This window comes from Chenopodium quinoa, unplaced genomic scaffold (genome assembly GCF_001683475.1).
Source record: "Chenopodium quinoa cultivar QQ74 unplaced genomic scaffold, ASM168347v1, whole genome shotgun sequence".
NCBI classification, from domain to species: domain Eukaryota; kingdom Viridiplantae; phylum Streptophyta; class Magnoliopsida; order Caryophyllales; family Amaranthaceae; genus Chenopodium; species Chenopodium quinoa.
This window is the reverse complement of record NW_018744537.1, coordinates 1,659,683-1,679,884: the sequence shown is the minus strand read 5'-3', so window position 1 is coordinate 1,679,884 and position 20,202 is coordinate 1,659,683. Positions and strand designations below refer to the sequence as shown.

General features: G+C 36.5%; 3 protein-coding genes across 3 annotated transcripts; 1 reads left to right on the top strand and 2 right to left on the bottom strand.

Annotated features, from left to right (window-relative positions):
* Positions 1-62: 62 nt before the first annotated feature.
* On the bottom strand, positions 63-2,986 carry LOC110698586 (B3 domain-containing protein At3g19184-like). Its single transcript, XM_021876045.1, has 7 exons — positions 2,653-2,986; positions 2,464-2,559; positions 2,329-2,360; positions 1,959-2,127; positions 1,317-1,523; positions 829-923; positions 63-282 (listed from the first exon to the last, which is right to left on the bottom strand). Exons 1-6 carry the CDS (start codon positions 2,791-2,793, stop codon positions 873-875), a joined length of 696 nt encoding a protein of 231 aa, XP_021731737.1. The 5' UTR covers positions 2,794-2,986; the 3' UTR covers positions 63-282; positions 829-872.
* Positions 2,987-3,987: 1,001 nt separating this feature from the next.
* LOC110698582 (presequence protease 1, chloroplastic/mitochondrial-like) lies at positions 3,988-12,573 on the bottom strand. Its single transcript, XM_021876041.1, has 19 exons — positions 12,080-12,573; positions 11,816-11,999; positions 10,912-11,086; positions 10,697-10,829; positions 10,476-10,546; positions 9,549-9,632; positions 9,361-9,451; positions 8,720-9,240; positions 8,394-8,558; positions 8,064-8,282; positions 7,846-7,973; positions 7,485-7,674; positions 6,567-6,650; positions 6,353-6,450; positions 5,936-6,197; positions 5,654-5,816; positions 5,386-5,566; positions 4,717-4,788; positions 3,988-4,430 (listed from the first exon to the last, which is right to left on the bottom strand). Exons 1-19 carry the CDS (start codon positions 12,360-12,362, stop codon positions 4,289-4,291), a joined length of 3,246 nt encoding a protein of 1,081 aa, XP_021731733.1. The 5' UTR covers positions 12,363-12,573; the 3' UTR covers positions 3,988-4,288.
* A 170-nt stretch (positions 12,574-12,743) lies between these two features.
* On the top strand, positions 12,744-20,155 carry LOC110698583 (sister chromatid cohesion 1 protein 3-like). The gene is made up of 14 exons (XM_021876042.1): positions 12,744-14,597; positions 15,101-15,365; positions 15,459-15,505; positions 15,595-15,644; positions 15,870-15,931; positions 16,038-16,378; positions 16,477-16,597; positions 16,677-16,816; positions 16,911-17,350; positions 18,758-18,797; positions 18,903-18,948; positions 19,037-19,169; positions 19,505-19,652; positions 19,891-20,155. The coding sequence occupies exons 1-13, from the start codon at positions 14,474-14,476 to the stop codon at positions 19,601-19,603; spliced, it is 1,908 nt and encodes a 635-aa protein (XP_021731734.1). The 5' UTR covers positions 12,744-14,473; the 3' UTR covers positions 19,604-19,652; positions 19,891-20,155.
* The last annotated feature ends 47 nt before the right edge of the window (positions 20,156-20,202 follow it).

The window sequence follows — 20,202 nt, the reverse complement described above, 5'->3', positions numbered from 1 at the left end:
TGCCTAGCACGAACCTGCATGTACTCGCAACCTATTAATATATGTAGGCATATACTTGTATATGTTTAAAAGGTACCATATTCACATTATGTAATTACTTGGGTTCTTCTACAGTCAAAATATATTTCTTCATTGAGTCAACTACATACACGAACCATAGCCTATCCGAAGTCAAAATGGAAGATAAGATAGTCTTCAAACGCTAACAAGTAATGAGCCTATGACCGTTTTTTTAAGCAAAATGAATCTGGAAGTAACCTCAGCATCATCATCAACCTTTACCTGCCAAAATGACAAAACTTTAGAGACAACGTGGTGGACATGAAATAGGCATATCCTCAATGCAAATCTGTTCACTGGCTAATCCGCTAATGTTAATCATTTAGTTCCTGTCTTTCAAGTTACGGTGTAATTGAGTATTGCATAGCTCAGTGTAGTATGATTTTTACATTCTAAATCGTTAGGTTTTTTCCACATAAGGAGGCTCATAATGAAATATAATTGTACCAATCACTTGTTTGCTGATGTAGTGGGATTTTCAACACTCGTGCACTAACTTAGCCTTCTAAACCAGATTGATTGTTCAACTTATTCTCTGCTATGGAACAGACCATTTAGATTAAGACATGATCACATATGAAGCAGTTTTTACTTGCAATTAGCATAAACTGTGGTTCTTAGAAAACACAGGAAAACCATCAAAATTGCTGCCAGAACGGCCTCGAGTAATTCACCACTGACGATCTGGAATAAAATTCATTCTGAGGGTTTTTTTTTTTTAATGAAGCAATTGTTCTCGATTAAGACAATTATCAGAGTAAGAATTACCTGCTCTATTTTATTTTTTTTTTGGCAGCCTTTCTGTCCCCTCACTATTCCTGCTCTTCATCTTCTTCAGTGGAATTCACCCGAATGATGTAGACCTAAAAAAAATGTGAAGTTACTTCTGGTATGATAAATAGTTTGATAATCAAAGTGAAACTAGTTCAATATTATGTAGTTCTATCAGTAGAAAGACCAAACATGGGCTTAGAAATCTCAAGAATAGAAAATCAAACCGAGCTTATCCATAGAGAACATATGATCATTATCTATATCTAATTATCTATACTAGTTTGATTTAGTAAATGTACTTGAATTCTAATGAATTAAAAGGCATTGTCTCTCATATAAGTGTGTTGTGTGGTATACCAAGTATACGACATCTGTATGAAAATGTTTACTTGGTTACAACATGATTCAGGTGTTATGTTAGGCAGTGAAATTCAGACTGTAGTACTGTAGTAGTAACAAGAACAGAAAGAGACTGAGGTTACCTTAAAGGTAGTTGGTTCAATGAGCTGGAAAACAAGGGCATCTCCATCAACCAATTCATGATCAATAGAAAATCCTCTCCATCCACCACTAAGTCCATTCTTTCTAGCAAGGTACTTGGCCTTCCATTCATCACCATCTTCATCAACTAGAGTGACCATCTCGTCGTCATCTGGAAGGTGGATCTTGCAAAATGGGATAGGAAAACTCTGTATGGCAACAGAGATTTACATAAGTATGTGAGATTTCCCAAGATTTCTTCTTGTAATTGTTGTTCAAGGGCATAGGAAAGGTTGGTTGTCTATTTTAGTACTCCCTATTTTTCTAAATCAGAAAAGTGCTTGTTTTTCACATTTTTTTTAAGCTAAACGTGACATTCAAAATTTAGCTAAAAAAAGTTAGACCTTAGTGTACAAGTGACAATCTTACAACTAAAAATTCGGGCAAAAAGTAGATAACTTTATCCTCAAAAAACATATCCAATGCAACCGTTGTATATTCTATGTGGCACAACATTAACATTTCAACCCGAGTAAATTTAGACTTTTCTTCATTTATGCCGATTCCTCAAAAACCCTAGTAATTCTTTTAGGGGTTGTGAACCAACATTTAAACAATGCAGAAGAAACGGTTTAAAAACTGACCAACCAAAACCCTCCAGTAACATGAGATTGAAGCATTGGTTTGATGAAGGCAGGAAATTCCGAGCCTAATTGTTGTTCAAGTTCTTCAGCTCTCTCAATAGCATAAACCCTATCCTTATCCGAGGCGTAAACTCGATTCAGAATATCCCTTCTCTTGTACTTGTATATCCTAGTAGCAATTTAGCATCCATAAAAAATAGAAAGAACTAGTTTAGTTCATTAAAGTGCTAGATGATACACGACACCTAATATCAAATCTTGTCTATATCATTTGCTCTTTGTGGCTTTCTACGCCCAAAAATAAATAAATAAAAAAAAAAAAAAAAAAAAACCCCGAAAAGTGGAGAAAGTAGAGATGAACTCAACTCACCTTCTAACTTCCGAAATAGGCTCCATTGCATACTGTAAAGGAAAAACAAACAAATTGAAAGAATGTAAAAGGGTTTTTAGAAAAAAATCAAAGGGTATTATAATTTGTACATTGTAAACAAATTGAAAATTAAACCTCTTTGTAATTGGGAGGAGGTTTATCAGCCGTTCGAGACGAACGACGAACAGACGAGACACCGAAATCGCTTGATCTTGCCTTCACCTTCTTGGCCTGAATCATAGAGTAATTTACATGAGAATTGAAAAATGAAATACTAGAAAAAGACATAAACTTTATTAATTAATATGATCTAATTAAAATTACAGGGGAAGAATAATGGGTTTTTCTGGGGGAAGGTTTAAGAGCTTGAGCAAGTTTATGGAGATTAAGTTGCTCCATCCTTTTCTTGTTTTCCTCCAATCTCTGCTTCCTTTTGTCTTCATAGCTTGCTGTTGCTGTCACCATTTTCAACCCGAAACCGAAACCGGAAACGAAAGGAATGACCTTTCTGATTGATGAGTTCTTTCTTCAGAAATTGGTGGAGCTTTTGGACTTACAATGAATTTTTCTGATTCTCAAATTGTGAATAGTACACTTTCTGTATTTAATTCGAGTAAACTTTCTATTTTAAGGCATTTGTGTCTTTTTGAGCGCTACTTTCTACATATTTTGAATTTGAATCTTCCTTTTTTATCATCATTTTATTATGGTGTCTGGATAAGAAATTAAGAAGTAGGCTTATAGCCATTTGGGTTGTGGGTTATATGGTCCATTTAGCAACCAAGCAATTTTGGCTCACATTGTCATTTAGTTACAAGTTTTTTAAGTTGGTCTTCAAGAAATTATCACCCCTTTTGCTAAGTTTTGGTGGTGGTAGACTGGTAGTCGTTCTTTTTTCATAGGATAAAAATCATAAAATTTGGGGAAAAAAAAAAAGAAGAATTATTACAAACGCATAGGGTTGAGAGGCATAGCGTCTCTCAATTCGATTCTTTTGTTCAATGGAAAAGACCCTAATTATGCGATCACTTCCCTTATGGTTATAAATGCGCTTATAGTCAAGTGCAAATGAATTCGATTAACCTTGTGCAATTAGAAAATTGTTCGGCTGCGGAAGAATGATTAATCATCCTTAACATGATTTTTTTTTTTTTTTCTCAAAGTGGCCTTATTATTATTTAATTATCGGTTAGTTTGTTCTTTCAAAATAAATAAATATTGGTTAGTTTGAATAAGTAACATCTTATTATTCTTATATTCTTATGAGTACCTTAACTCCATCATCTACATTCACCAATAATAAATAAAAATTAAATAGGAAAAAAAAAGAAAAAGAAAAAAATAAATAAATAAAAAATAAAGTTTACACTAAGATACCAATTGAGACATACTTTCTGAAATCCAACCCAATTTCACAACAGTATACTATCCAGAATTGGCACCTCTGAAAGCATTGGCATTGCACAATTGCACCTATAAATGCAATCGTACACCTGATCAAAAGCCCCTTACCGATATAGCTTGCATTCCGCTTAGCAGTCCAACAATTCCAGGACATATTCTCAGTCATCTAAACACAAATGTGTCAACTTGCACATTTCAAATACCAAATAAACAAAGCTGCATTAATAACCAAGTTATCAAAAGGAACCCACAAAATACTATGACAAAAATGTTCTTTATTAATAGTTTTTCACTCTGCACGTGTAACAGCAAAGCGAGGTGAACTGTGTAACTGTACAATAATTGAGACTCACATCAACATCTCGAATACTCTCACCACCGTGTTCATATAGACTAATCAAGAAAATTGCTATTCTATTATCAACTATCATGGGATTTGTACTTTGTAGCTATAAAAATAATTGCATCCCACATGAAAAATCAAGGCATAAGAACTAGTTGCGATCTTGTCAACTGCTTCCAGTCTACTTCGAACTCCATGAACACCAGCCATACCTTAAAGCACTTTCTTCACTTGTAAGAAGTCAGGATTTATCTTCTTTGCAGCTTCAACATCTTCCGGAGATGCCACTGCAACCACAACTCCTTTATCTTTGACTACATCAACTGCATCTGCAAATTCCTTGAAGTCCTTTACACTGCACAACATAAACAATTTTCATAAGATTCCACCATCACTGTAGAACTTTAGGACCTACCCAAAGAGTCCAGGGAAAGTCTAGCACAACTAAATAGTATTTGCGTCAATGTGATATTATTTCTACTGCAAAGTGATTGAAAAAGCCTTTCTGCTGGTCTTGATATTCAAGGGTTACGCCATATGCATCTTGAACCCCATTCTGCAATCCGCAGTGGATGAAGGCAGTCTAGTCTTTCTACTAATTCAAAATTTGTATAAAATGTTCGTAGCATATCCAATATTACCTTGTTGAAAGTATCTCCTCACGTCTTTTTTCTCTTTCTTCTTCTGTGACTCCCAACAAGTGCCGTAACATACTGGAAAAGTAATTGGAAATTGATCAGTATTGATTATTGAATACCTTTCAATAAGATAAAGCATCTCACAAAAACCAGGTCATACCTAAAACTGTTTTTCTCAAAGTCCACCAGAATTAAAACTACCAAACAAAAAACTAATATTTGACCTCATACTCTTCAAGTGACAAATTAAGCAGTGATAGCAAGTAAAACTTATCCCCAAACTGCCTCATAATCAGCAAAGATGCCACAATTAATTTTAAGAAGCCATAAATAAAACAAATAAAGTAAAACAAATAAAACAAAAAATACGGTGCCAGTAGTTTAGAGTATAACTGTATTCCTCAAGAATACATCTTCCAACTGGATAACTTATGTTTCCTTTTTTTCCCCCTCATGTTCAAAACAAGAATAGCCAAATTAATTTTTGGAGCAAGGAGCTTCTAAGTGGCATTTAACTTCAAACTGACTTATCCAGACTGAACGCAGCCATGATACTGGCCTCCTCATTTTACAATTTAATATACTTCAAGAAAAATGAACATGCAAATTCATCTCGATAAACAAGGAAGTGAAGGAACCATCTACCTCTCCATAACAAGAATTGGACATTACCTGCTATAACCTTTGGCATCAGGTAGTTGATATGAGTCAACATCACCAATGGTCCCAATAATTGCCTTGGCGAGAGCTTCATTATCTAATTCCAACCCACGGAGGAAATCACCCGTTCCATCATAAACTTCGAGTGTTTTTAGCAAATTTGGATCTCGATAGGACAAATATGTGAAAACCCCTGGAAACATGACAGATGTAAGAAGTGAAAACAGCCAGAACCTACAGCTTATAGATGTTACTCAAGCTCACAGCATATATTAGTCACCTGAATGAGTATCAAAGTCACAAAAGCCTCCATAAGCACCGCCACTCACTCGTACACGGTCCCACAACCATGTATTACTGATATATTTCGAAATGACATAGGCACTTCCATTGAGCTTATAACCATCTCCATATACATTCGCAGCTTTTCCAACATAATTGACCTAAGGAGGAACAAAAGGAATCGTTCATCACTTGCAATTAAACATAAAACCAAAAATATATGTACTAGCACATACATGATGGATTAAAAAATAAATAAAAAAAAAACAATGGAAATTACTTGAGTGGGTATCACAATGGCTTCATTATGAGAAGAGAGTTGAGTATTCCACTTATTTGGTTCAGAGGAGAAGTCTGGAAGTGAGTCAAGAAATTTGCCAATATACTTTTCTGAGTTTGTAATATTTTTCCCATCAGCAGTCAAATTTACCAAGCAATGCTTCTTTGTAAGTAAAGATTTGCGAATCTCTTCCAGAGAGAGAGAAATTCCTTCCCAATCCTTATCAACTTTCTCTTCCAGGTCTCTCAAGAACTCAAGGTAACTAGAGGCACACCACAAAAAGATTACTTTCATATCAAAACATAGGAGAAATTTATTGTAAGCTGGAATCCAGTTTACAGTATTAATTTTGCAAAGGAGGATAAGATGTACAGTAGAATAATTACGGTACTGATGTGAAAGAAGACATGGTCTCACCTGACACCACCCATTTGCTCAGAAATCCAACCGGCAGCATTCAACTTTGCATCCATCCTTGCAGCTGCGATCCCATGACCACTGCCCCTTAATCGATTCTGAAGACAAGTTTTTTGGCTATAGTATAAGTACAAAAGCTATTGCTTCCTTGAATAAAGATCAAATGACCAGTTTATCAACAAAGTCTTAAAAGATGAATTGTAGTAATAGATACCTCCATTCTTGCTTTACTCTGAGAAACAAATTGCTTGAAGCGCTGTTGATCATTGAACTGAACCTCCTGAAGGACAAGATTCATCTAGAATATACAAGAAACCAAATTAGTATAAGTTTGTAACAAAGGCAACAGTTGGCTTGTAAGGGCAAAGGAGAAGTTAATGTTGTGGTGTAATGCTTTTACGGAGATTCAGTGGCATTTGTGGTTAGAAGGGAATGCGCATGTTTTCTCAATAACTGAATAAACACCCAAGTATACACTATACATACATTAACACTGACCTTATATTCTTACTAGTATATAAAAATCAAATATTAGTGCATAATTCTTCATTCTTTTTAATATTGCAACATGGGAAGGAGGGGGTTTACATTTCCCAAAGCAAAATTTAAATTTTAAATACTCTATCCTTAATTACATGATAATTACCATTGTATGATAATTACCATTATAAATTGTTGATATTGTGATAGTATATATCAAGATGAATCTAACAAGACCCACTTGACTATGCTTTTCCTTATGTCAATATGACTCACAATATGTGGTTACAGAGTAGTATGTGAATAGAGTCAAAAGTGCTAAGTTGCAAATATTGCAATATTTAAAGAACAAATGAAGTATACTGTTGGCTTAGTCTCAATGTATAATTTTCAAATCCCAATTTTTTGATAAGCTTTACTAATTAAAAAGCATATATTTGAGCGGTCAAACTTATGCATTAGCAAGCGTGTCAGTCACACTATTGCAAACATTCAAAAATAGAGGGAGTACTTATCTAGCATCTTTGTAAGATAAGCCAGTGGGAGCGTTTAACAGTCAGTGAATTAGAAAAACTGGGATATTTTGTAATATGAGGATTTGCCCTACATTTCTGGATTCTGGGTGACTAGGGTTCATGAAAATGTAGCGTACCAGATTGAAAAGGTCTTCAGCACGTTCAGCCATTGCTTTCCCTCTGACAATCAGCTTAGCACACAGGTCCTTACTATCCCTTACAGATGATGAAAAAGGGTAAACAGATATTCCTCCTGTTCTCCTTCCAATTAATTGATTAAGTTGCACAAAATCCATGTCTTTGGTACCCATCTCCAACAACGATTGACTGCATAGAGTATGGAAAGAATTAAAGCTCAGGACTGAAGAAAAATAGTAATCATGTGCAAACGGAAGGCATCATTAAATTAAAATTAAAGTTGAACAAAGAATTCAATAAGAAGAGACAGCAAACAATTTCACCATGATTAACAAGTTTTCACTATGTAAGTAATCTTACCAAAATAAAGGTACATATTGGAGAAGCTCATGTTTCAAGGTACTCATATCAAATACAACTTCAGTGTAAATGACATCGTTTGTGAATAAGTCATGCTGCAGAACAGTCACACCATTGATATTTCCAATCTGCAAGAGAAAACGCTTAGATTTTCAAATAAAACGATATGACAGAAAACTACCCCCAAACACACTAAAAATGAAAAAAGGGAGTCCAACCTCAGTGGGAATATGAATGGGCTTTTTTGGGATGTCATGCAAAGATAGACATGGAACACTCCGCAAAGCTTCAGGTGGATCTGGAGTTTCCTGCTTTAAGCGCAACTCTTGAGTAGCACGAACCAATTCTGCCAGATCTTCCTCTGTCATACTTGCCTTGAGCTTCTCCAAAGATTCTCTTTCAACAGCTTCATCATGAGCAGCCTTCTCTGGATCAGGCTGGCAGCAACAGTGTTAGAATCATATGAAAGCTGATAGAGCAACCTGTTTATGATTTATTGATTTGTGCCATAAATGCAGAATAAAGGAGATGTAAATTGCAATACTCACCTGCATTTCAACTGTTACACGGTGAGGGTTTTTCAGAATATACTTTTCAATTAAAGGAGAGAATACAGCTTTAGAGCCTTCTGCTGCTACTCTTTCCTTAAGCTTCATCAGTGGTTTCTCCCACCTCAATGGCTCAAAGGGGTCCATATCATAAATCCATTTCCCCTACACCAAAAAAAAAAATAAAAATAAAATAAATAAAAAAAAGAAGAGAGAGTAAGTTGCAATAGTGAGGCATAAATATTAACACAATTTATTTTCTAAGGGTTACGGGCAGTCAGTCTGTCATAATTTAAAAACTCTCATAATAGAGCCATATTTCTTACAATAGACCGAAGCATTAAGGATAGTCCACGTGGGAAGGAGCCAGTGTTATTTTCCCTCAGAGAGAACTCAATAGTATTCATGGACGCCTCTATAGCATCTGAATTGAAACCTTCTTCTACCAATTTTTTAAGTGTTGTTACCACTAGTTCTTCTACTTTTTGAATGTCCTCCTCTTGAACACCCTTCAATCCAATACTAAACTGAGGCTGCAAAAGATCATCATCAATGCCACCTCCAATGATAGCTTCTCCAAGGCCACTCTCCAGCAAGATTTTCCTTAAAGGAGAGGCTGGTGTTCCCAACAAGAGGTGATCCAAAAACGCAATTGCAAGCTCGGTCTCCAAATCTAGAGGCTTTTCAGACAGCAACCAATTAAGACAAACCATGTGCCTTTTCTTCAAATCCTCACCATCACCAGCAGGATACTTCTCTGTAATCCTGACAGGTTCTGAGAAAAGTTTTTGCGGTTGAATTTGTGAGTCATTGGGAGCTGAGCTCTCATCGAACTTATCTAGATATTCTGCAATGAACATTCATTCACCAGATGAATGTCAGATATACAAACTAAGTGAAACCGATGGACAAAGGGCTCCATCAGAAACAAAGCTCAACACTGACTGCAAAGACAAGCATGGCATACCACTCAAGAGGCGAAGACGCTCATTTGGATCATCATCTCCATAAAACCATATCCTTGCATTGCTAGGGTGGTAAAATCTTTGGTGAAATTCCTGTTCATATGTATCACATTAGCAAAATGCATCAAATTAAGCGGCAAAAATAGGATTGATTTGAGGCTCAATAAAATCACATTTGAATGTCACATACCTTAAATTTCTCAAAGGTGAGCTTGGGAATGACATTAGGGTCTCCACCACTATCTACACCATAGGTGTTGTCTGGAAAGAGTGCCTAAATTGACACCAAATAAGCATTCTTTGACAAAGATGTCTTTGTAAAGCAATTATAATATACTTTAGGCATTGCTATACAACAACCAGTCCTTTCCCAAAATATTACTTGAACAATACCAAAGAGAAAGCATGGTATAAAAGTTAGGGACAAACCAAAAATGAAAATGGGCAAAAAACAGGAAGAGAGGAAGTACTATGTTTTATAATTAGCTTTTCAAAGTATTAATATAGTCCTTTGTCTCTATATGTATTTCACACTAGCTTTGTAAAGATATCCCAAATTATATTTCACAATTCTCTTTTGGGTTCATAAACATCTAGTTTGTTCCCCAAATACCTTTACAACCACAAATATCAATTAATGCTTTCCTTTCTTTCCCTAAGAATGTCACTATGTGTGTTAACCCTATAGTGAAAAACAATAATGGGTAGGGGGGAAACTAAACAGCCAAGGATTGCCATCAGTACAATAGCATAACAAAAATTGAACAAAAAAAGTTGTTTATTGTTGAAAGTCTCTTTATATAAATAATAAAACATGTTAAATGGGTCAATAGCTCAGCACAACTAACATAATAATCAAGGGGGGAAAAAAAGTCAAGTTAAAGTTGAGCATTCTATCTTGTTTAATTAAATGGATATCTTAGTGTCAAAAAATTACTCAGACAATACCAAATCTTATTTGGCATGGAAGCAAAATAGTTGATAGTTCACCATGTGAAGTCAAAATTATTACTAATAAATCATAAGACACCTCAAAATCAAGGGAACCAACTTTTTCATTTGTAATAACAAGGTAACTAAATGTAAATGGGGAAAGTAAAATCAGTGAAAGACATGCCTGTTGAGCAGTGCGACCTAAAACATTATCTGGCTGGGAATAAACACCCTTCATCTCATTAAAGACAACACCTGAAATCCGCATTTTAAATTAATCAACAAAAACAGAATTAGAAGTTTAAAGAGATTATTCATGACATCACCAACACCATGACATGAATTATGGATTAATCAGAAAATTATTGGAATCAAAAGTGATATAAACAAATAAACAGCTGAAACCTTTATAAGATATTGGTTCTGAAGGATCATTAAGCTCATAATGCCAGCCTTCTTGTTGGAAAGTCCATTTGTCCTCCACACACTTGGGAAAGAACACCGCATCCAAGTAAACATCCACCAGATTATAGAAGTCCTGTTTGACATGCAAATCAATATGAATTACATGCATGAGTCTAAGGATGACATCAAAAAATTATTCCAGGAAAAGCACATACCTTGGTATTAGTAGATGCAACAGGATAGCAAGTCCTATCAGGATATGTAAAAGCATTCAGAAAGGTATTCAAGCTCCCTTTCAAAAGTTCAACAAAAGGTTCTTTCAGAGGGTACTTTCTGGAACCACACAACACACTATGTTCTAATATGTGAGGAATCCCAGTCGAATCACTCCTGCAATGACAGACAAAAAATTATAAGGCGACTGGGACACAATAACGGCAATAAGTACCCCAAATATAAGCTTAAAGCAGCTTAAGTTGACCTTTAATGCAGCCAAGGGTTGACATTAGTACAATAGCATACCCCTGTACTAATGAGAGGAAACAATTTCAACAGCGAAAAAAATAGAAGGTTTCAAGGACCACTTGAATAATTGACATAATAATTAAGCTAAAGAGCGCTAGAATACTCTCCTTGATGATTGGGCATGAAGCAGCTTAAGTTGATTTTTATTACAGTAGTCAGTAACAGGAATCGGCCAAAGCTAACAAGGACATATATTCAAAGCCTAGGATCCTCTCCTATTTTCCAAGGGAAAATCTTCTAACCTTTATCTGGACTTTCACATTATGTTAGAATTCAGAAATCCGGAAAATCCCCAACCTTGTACAAGTTCGGCATCTATGTTCATCGCGTAATAAACTAGGGTACTACTTGATAGATTTCAGGTTCCCTACTCAACCCCACTCAAAGTTTACATCAAACTATCAAACGCGCATTATCTTGACCAGCAATGTAACATAAAGCAGCACAAAGCAAGCCAATAACAAGAGCAAATACATGAGCTACGCCCCTAACCATATGCTCGGTGGCAAGAACAATAACATACGCAAGTAACATTGCATATAGCTGAATTGATAACCATAAGATAAGACGAATATAAAGAAGTGTTCAACTTACGGTGGAGTACGAAAAACAATTCCAAAAACCTTATTCTCATCATCATTCGAAACCGACATAACCTGAGCACCAGTTTTCTTATGCTTATACAACACAGCTTTCGATTTACACTCATCAATAAACTGCTCCGCAACCTTCTCAAATCCAAGCTTCTCCGCAAACTCAACATCATGCTTCCCAAATTCTACACCACCAAAAACATCCACCGACCAATCAATCAATCAATTACTTACTGAAAACAATTTAATCCTTACGAGTACAAACCTGAAGTAGCGGCGGAGTCGGAAGTCGCAACAGCTGGAGGAGAGAGAGTCGAGAAAGTAGCGCGACGGCCGCCGGAGTACGGAGACGGCGGCGGAGGGAGGGGAAGAGATAAGGAGGAGATAGGGCGGAGAATGGAGTGGTGGCGGAGGAGAGAGGCTGGTTTGGAGAAATTAGGGTTTTGGCTATGGAAATTCCGGCGAGTTAGGAGGCGGCGAGTTGCGGCGGAGAAGAGGCGAGTTGGAGTTGAAGAGGAGAGAGAACGGAGTAACATTGCTCTCTCCATTGGTAAACACTGAGGTTGTGATAATGAAGCCACAATTTTATGTTTTTATGAAATGAAATGAAATTATTTTATTTTTTTTTGGGATAGAAAAGTGGAGTGGAGTTTTCTGCAAGAAAACCAGTGAACAAATTATACAAGTAGTATATGATAGTTTAATCCTTGATTGGATTTAAAGGGTAAGAGTTGTAAACTTGTAAATTTGGTGTTTGATTGATGATTTGCTTGGTTTGGAGGTTTGAAGCTGTTTGTGGATATTTGGAGACCACGTTTTTTGGCTCCTAATATTTGTGAGAATTTGAGATATTTTTTCCTCCATTTTTTCCTTATATTGTCTTTTGGTGTTGACATACTTGAAGACTTGGAGTAACGCAAGATCGTCTTTTTGAAAATTCGATCATTAAAGTTGATTCACAAAATTCATTATTTCATACGAGTACTAATTTTACGTTCAAAAGTTTCTCCTTTTAAACAATTTAAAACACTAAGTAAGATAGCATATTATGTATAGAGTACCACAACACTGTGTTGTTTACAAAATAAAATATACAAATTGGAATGGGAATTGGAGTTTGTGGGGGATTTGATGCTAAAGGCTCAGCCTCTTTAATTTGACTAATTATCAATAAAACTCCATTGATATTTTGAGATGATTAGAATGTATAGACAACTAAACTAAGAGGAATGTGAAACGACTAAAGGTGTGTTTGATTCACGTAGGGTAAAAGGAGTTGATTTAAGAGATAAAGAGGGAATTGAAGGTAGTGTCTAGGCATTCACCTCCTTTCTTGCTTCACCATTGCACCATCGCTTTTTCCCCTGTTCCTGTGATGTTGTCACCCTTTGTCGTCGCTACCTCGCTGTCCCCACTCCTCTCTACCATGGTTTTGGGGTGGTTGTTGGTTGTTTTTGGAGAGGAGGTTTCTCCTTTGGGCTAGGGGGAGGGGGGTTTGAGATAAGGTAAAGATGCATTGAGAGGGTGGTGTGATTTTGAGTGTTTGGTGGGTGGTTACGAGGCGAGAAAATGGTTGGGGTGTAGTTTTCATGGTGGTTGGATTGTCATGAGTGGTGGTAGGATGGCGCCGATGAAGGTAGAGACTGTGTTTGGATGGTTTGTGGTAATTGGTGGTGCTAGCAAAGTAGTGTGTTGGGTATGGTGGTGAATGGGTGGTGTGGTGTTGTATGAGAAAGGGAATGGAAATACCACAGCGGATTGGAAATCATGGTAGAGAGGAGTGCGAGAAAGAGGGAAGGGAGTGTCATGGCTTGATTGTAATTGCTTTGATCTAAATTCATTTCATTGTGGTTTTATGGTTTTTATTTTCCTAAACCTTTGTTTGAGACATTCATGATCTCATCTAAATTTTGTTTGTAGTTAAGGAGGGGAGAATATTTTACACATGATTTATTTTAAATTTACATTTTCTAATATTTTAATCAATTTGTTGATAGAAATTTAAATGCCGCAAAGGGTGAATCTCTAATGTTCATAGTGCTTTAGCTTGTCTTCGCCTTCTCAATGCTCAATGTCCTTGGTGGTTTGTGTCAACCTTCTCATTGGATGCGTGCCCTATGGCTCTTCCTCATCTGGTCCTTTAGCTTCCTTGGGAAGCTTTGTTTTCAACGACTTTCTTAAAAAGCCTTGTTTTTCTCTTATGTATTTTTTTCCCTTTAATTTTTTTCCTGTACTTTTGGCTATCTTTATATGATAGACCATTAACAAAGAAAAATTTGTAATCCGCAATTACGCATCCAACCCAAAAGATCCATACTCATTTAAGAATTAAATCAACCATCCACCTTTCTAAAAGGAATCATTAGATAATTCATTTAAACAGGTCGGATTTCTTTCCAAAAACCTTAATTTGGTGTTTCCTTAATTCAGCAAAGGCAAAGCGCGGGAAAATGAAAATTCCCAGACAATCTTTCCCTCCTTCCCTAAACAGCACCAATAAATACTCAATTAAAATACTCACCAAAAAAAAAAAAAAAAAACTGCTCAATCAATTACAACACCCTCTTTCTTTCTCTTTCTAAAACCCTAAAACCACCGTACAATCGTCGTACTCCGGTCACCGGGATACCATTTCCCGGTGAGAAAAGGATATTAAAAGATGTTTTATTCGCATACTTTCTTGGCCCGAAAAGGCCCGCTTGGTACTGTTTGGTGTGCTGCTCATCTTCAACATAAACTCAAGAAATCTCATTATGCTTCCACTGATATTCCTTCCACTGTTGGTTAGTTTCATATTTCTTTAATTTGATTTTGATATTTTGATTTTTTGATGTTGGCAAAAAAAAAAATATAAATTAAATTTTTTTTTTTTTTGGTTGTTGGTTAATTTTTTTTTTTTGGTTGTTGGTTGTAAAGCAAGTAACTTGAATGTTTTTTGCCATTATCAATGTAATGATGAATTGTATTGGAACCAATAATTTACTTATTTTTCTATGATTATGGTCATAATTGTACGGTATGAGGCCGATTTACAATAATTTAATTATGAGATTGTAGTGATTTTTTTAAATGTTACTAGAGTTCTTTTTGGTCCAAGAAATTGTTTTTGATTGATTAATTACAGATTTGAGAGTTCTTGAATCTTCATTTTACATTTTATGGAAGGATTGGCGAAATATTTGTGTTTTATGCATGAAGATTCAATTTTTACCTAAGTGGAGCCTTTTATTTTGTAATGGTTGAGTATTAGTAGATAGTGATTATGTTAATGGTGACTGTTTTATAGAGAGGATTATATGTCCAGAAGTTCCAATTGCACTCAGAATGTCAGGACATCTTCTATTGGGTGTTGTTCGGATATATTCAAAGAAAGTTGAGTACCTTCATCATGATTGCAATGTTCTTTGGGTGAGTTTGAGGAATGCCTTTCGCCATGTCGATGTTAATCTGCCTGAAAACGCTAACCAGGCTCAGTTTAATGCCGTCACGTTGCCGGAGACTTATGCACTTGATGCTTTGGACTTGCATGATGATATGACCCTTAACGATGGGTGAGCTTGTTATTTCGTTCTCGGGCTCATTTTATGTGCAATGGAGTTTCACCTTTGAATTTATGTTAATTAACTGTGATTTTGCTTGCTCAGATTCCAGGATGATCACCATAGAAGCCAAGAGGATATAACACTTAAAGGTTGCATTTTGCTACTGTCAGTATTTTGTCATTTCCATAATTTTTCAAACTTCTAATGTATTGATATCAGCTTTCTGAATGTTATACAGATCAGTATCATTCTGAAAGAGAGCTTTATGTCAGGATTACATTTGACGATGTAATGTGTTTCCTTTTCTTTTCCTATAACACACTGTTGCAAGAAACTTCATGTTTATAACAATGATATGCTACGTTTGTACCTAAGATTGCTCTTGTATTATCTATGTTATAAGCATGTCATGGTTATAAACTTGGCAAAGACTTGCTGTTGCTGCGTCTTTCTTGGCTTCTATTCTTTTCCCTCTCTTGGAAGAAATTAACATGTCGAAATTGATTTCTGTAGGATATCATTCCAGGCTCAATGGACTCCGAGCACAGGGAGGAGAGTGATCCGATGCAGATAGAGTAAGATGTTTACTGATGTCTATATATTGGTATATAGGAGTATCCTATTTTTATGCTCTTTGTGAAACTAAAAACTCGACATTTACTTATCCCCTCATTATTGCAGCATTCCTCCTGAAGTTCCTGCTCCACCCATCCCCAGTCCTGATATTCACAATGGCGAAGGTCCCAACCAAAGTGAAGAACATGGGAGACCTGAGGGCGAAACTGTTCCACCATTTGAGGTCATGCGTGATGCTACTGACTATGATGTCCATGTGCCCAGCCCGATTCTGCGGCCACATAAGGAGAATGTTGACCCTAATATTAACATATCTCCCCCGAAGGACATGACTGAGAAGGAAATTGATACTCCACCATCAATTCCAATGCCTTCTCATGAACCACTGCAGTATAGTGGTCCTTCATCTCCCCCAACTGAAGCTCATGTGGATACTGATCCTCTTGGTGAGCACATTCATCCTTTTGAAATTAATGTACAAAGAGGTGCAGGAGCCACTCAAGACTGAACACTTTATGATTTTTTTTTTTTTTTTTGTAAACAGCAATTGTTCCATCGACTGGGTTGGCACTCCGTCCAAGTCCACCTCCTGAGCAGCCTCAACCTCGCAGGAGAAACAGAAAGAGAAAGCAGCTGTTTGATGAGTCTCTGGTTTTGACTAATGAGTATGATTACCTGTTCCATTAGGCTACCTTTTCTTTCCCCTTTATATATTGCAGTTGGATTCATGAGTTTGTATTGCAGGGCTTTGAAAAATGCACTCAATGATTGCTCTGATTTAGTGAAGAAGAAGAAGAAATTGCCTTGTTCTGCTTTGGAAGTATGGAGGTTTAGTGAGAAAAAGAAGAAGAATGAAGAGGTTTTCTCTGAGCCACTGATATCTGGTAGGTAGTCTCACAAATGTAGTTAATAGCATATGATGGTTTTCTCTCTGCCTCAACAATATGTAATGGATGAAAAAACTATGTTATGTTGCAGGAATGGGTGCCAATCTCCAGAATCTTTTAAGCAAAGACTTAAAAATTTCACACCCGAAATTGCCTGTGACAGAAGAAGCTCAGTTGGAGTCTAGGGAAGCAGAATCTCCTGCACATACTCCCAATGTTGGTGATGAAATTGAGCGTCTCCGATCAGCAGATCTTGAGCCTGGGCACAACATTGAGCAATTATTTCCTTCCTCCCCACTATTAATGTCTCCACAGGCCCATACTGCAGCAACTTCCTCGTCCCCAATAGTTCCCAGTTCAGTTTCAGAGCCTAGATTTGGAACTACTGATACGCAATCAGATATGGGTATGTATACCCGGTCTGCTGGCACGGAGATGGAAACACCAATCTTGAATTTCGAGGATAGAGATGATGATGGAGGTACTGCTCTATCAGACATTCCTGAGTCAAGAGCTTCTATGGAAGCAGATGTAAGTATTCTGAACTACTCTCTTTTGCGTTGGTAGAGAAAGGCCTTAGAAGGGAAAGAAGATAATACGGAGTACAAAGGAAGCCACAATGATAATAAAAGGAGAAACATTTGTTCTTTTCTATTTCTGAGGCAGGAGACGGAATAAAGTTAGATTATTAGAGAATACCAAGGCAACTGTTCTTTTAAGGAAGGGTTACAGTGTTACACAGTCTAGTTCATCCTTGTGCAACACATTCAAGAATGAACACATCTTGTAGCACTCTGCTACTCAACAACACAGACACCCAGCAGAATTTAGGACTAGTGGCTTAATACACTATCGCTATCTCCTCAGTGCACTTTTCAGTTGATCAACCTTATTGTTCCATATAACTACAATTTGTGCCAATCTTTTGTATGGAATTACCGGAATAGTGAATTAGGACACAGTTGACTAGTTGCACTCTCTTAGCACAGGCCCAGTTCCTGCCCCCCTATTAATTATTTCCTGCCTCTACTTTTCAACAAGCTTGAACACAATTAGCCACTGCTCATCTCTTACAAGAGTTAGGCACCTCTGGTTCTTGAAAGGCAAGCAAGGAAACTTGGTTTAGTCTTTTGACTTCTTCATTTCCAAAAATTTAGCAGATTCTTCCTTATTTTCTATCAAGTACCAACCTAATCAGCTGTAAGTAGGCTAGAACTTAAGCCAAGCCCCTAGGCACCATGGCCAAGAAAGCTCAATCACGTCTCATAACCAACACCTAACATGATAAACCCAATGAATATAGGAGGAAGAATGTAAGCAACCAATAGATCCTTGGCAGCAGCCACTGAACCCTATAATCCCTATTGAATGCTATTATTAGGATTACTTTTGATTAACTTTTATGGCACACCTAGGAGGGATACACCTGTTTCAACAGTGCTTAAGGATGTTCCGGCAAGCTTTAAAGTTTTGCAAAGGCCTGTTCTCAACAAATGCTAAACACAATTAGCTAGCTCATACTTGAGTCCCATTGCACAACGATGTCTATCTTTATGGGTCTCATTATAGTAATTGGCTTCATTCGTTAGTCTGAAAGACAACTTACTGACAAATTTCAATATAACTTCCAGTGTTATACTTTTAGTCGTAGGGTTATTTTGATATTCATCTACCATTTCTTTATTTGTGATGTAGCATTGGAATTGTATCCTATGGGTCATTGTTTTTTGGATTTAGTTAAATTTAGTTCAAATTCTAAAATGATCTTCACTGCCATGCTTGCATTTCTGAACCTTTCTAAAAGTTTTCACCTTTGACATGTCCAAATGAAGTCTTTAATTCTTGGCAGAGGCATCTTTAAAGCTACTAAGCTACCTTTAGCACACTGTTAGTAGTTTTGCCTATCATTGCTGAGACACCTGCCTATTTGTATTGCAGGAGCTCTCTTTTTTGGAACTAGATAACAACAGCCCCAATGGTAAGCTGCATGTTTTACTATATTAATAATTGCTCACATCTGGCCAGTTATAGGCATTTAATATCCAATTCTAGAATTGTGGTTAACATTAGCTTTCTGTATCAGATTCTCAAGGGGCTCAAACGGGAGATGCCATGTCTGCGAGGACCAGGTCACCATTATGTTTCCTAAACATTTTAGGCTTCATTAGCATTTTGGGCTGAATACTGTGAGATTAAACTTGTGTTTTTGGGGTGCAGGGCAGTGGCTCAATTTCTGAAAAATCATTCTCCTGTATCCAACTTCGCAGATGGTTCTGATAATTTAAGTTTAAGCACCATATTGGAAGGGAGACGAAGGAAGTTATGTGCACGGATGTTTTATGAAACTTTGGTAAGTCTTAAAATGCTACTTCAAGGTTTTCTTGGATTGGATTAGGACTTTAGGAGTACCTCTCAGGTTCATGAAATCCCTCACTGACTATTTGATTGAACTTTTTATTTTTTGTGCTACACTGTGACAGGGATTGTCTCTTATTGGTCTGTTCTTATTTCTAAGCTTTCCCCTAGTATTAGCTGCCTAAACCCTAAAGATGGACAGTTATAACTATGAGAAATAGTGTATTTCATCAAATCAGTTGATTAATATATACATAAGAATTCAAGATTCAACGCAAAATGATTTAGTATTTCATTAATCACATTTCTGATGGTTTCCGCTGACTTCAGGTTTTGAAGGATTGTGGATTGATTGACGTTCAACAGGATGAGCCCTATGGGGATATTATATTGAAGCTGACTCCTACTATCTCTAAAGCCCAGCTATGAGGCTGCATCAGATGAATTGGTGTTTATCCCTGATAAACCATATATACAGGTATTATCTCTATGGATTTACTAGTGACCACCTTAAATGAGCTTGTAGGGAGATTCTGTCTTGGTCATATATTGATTTGTTTATGCATAGAAGTTCGAGTTTGTTTGTTCTGTCCATGTGCTCTGATTTCTTTCATTTTAGTTTTTCACATCAGTTCATCTACTTAAGGTCATCAAACTGTGATATTCATACGCTAAACTTTTGGTGAGACTAATAAGGTGTGTGATTAAATTTGCAGAAGTGTACCGCAGTTCGAGTAAAAACTTTTGTTCAATTATAAATAGGGAGGGATCGTTGCACATAATAGTTGATACCATGACAAGATGCTGATTGCTTAAGTATTGCAACACAGCTCTTTCCTGTAATAGGAAATGTTTGTTGTAGTTTGTAGTGTTCTTGATGTTTAGAAGCCTAGAAGGTCTCTTTTTGTAGTGCTACCATATCAGGTGTAACTTGTAGGTTAATGTTAATGATAACTTAAGCTTGTTATTTATTATTTGCTACTCACAATGCTTGATTATTCGCTTGTTAATTGTTTAACCACAATTGC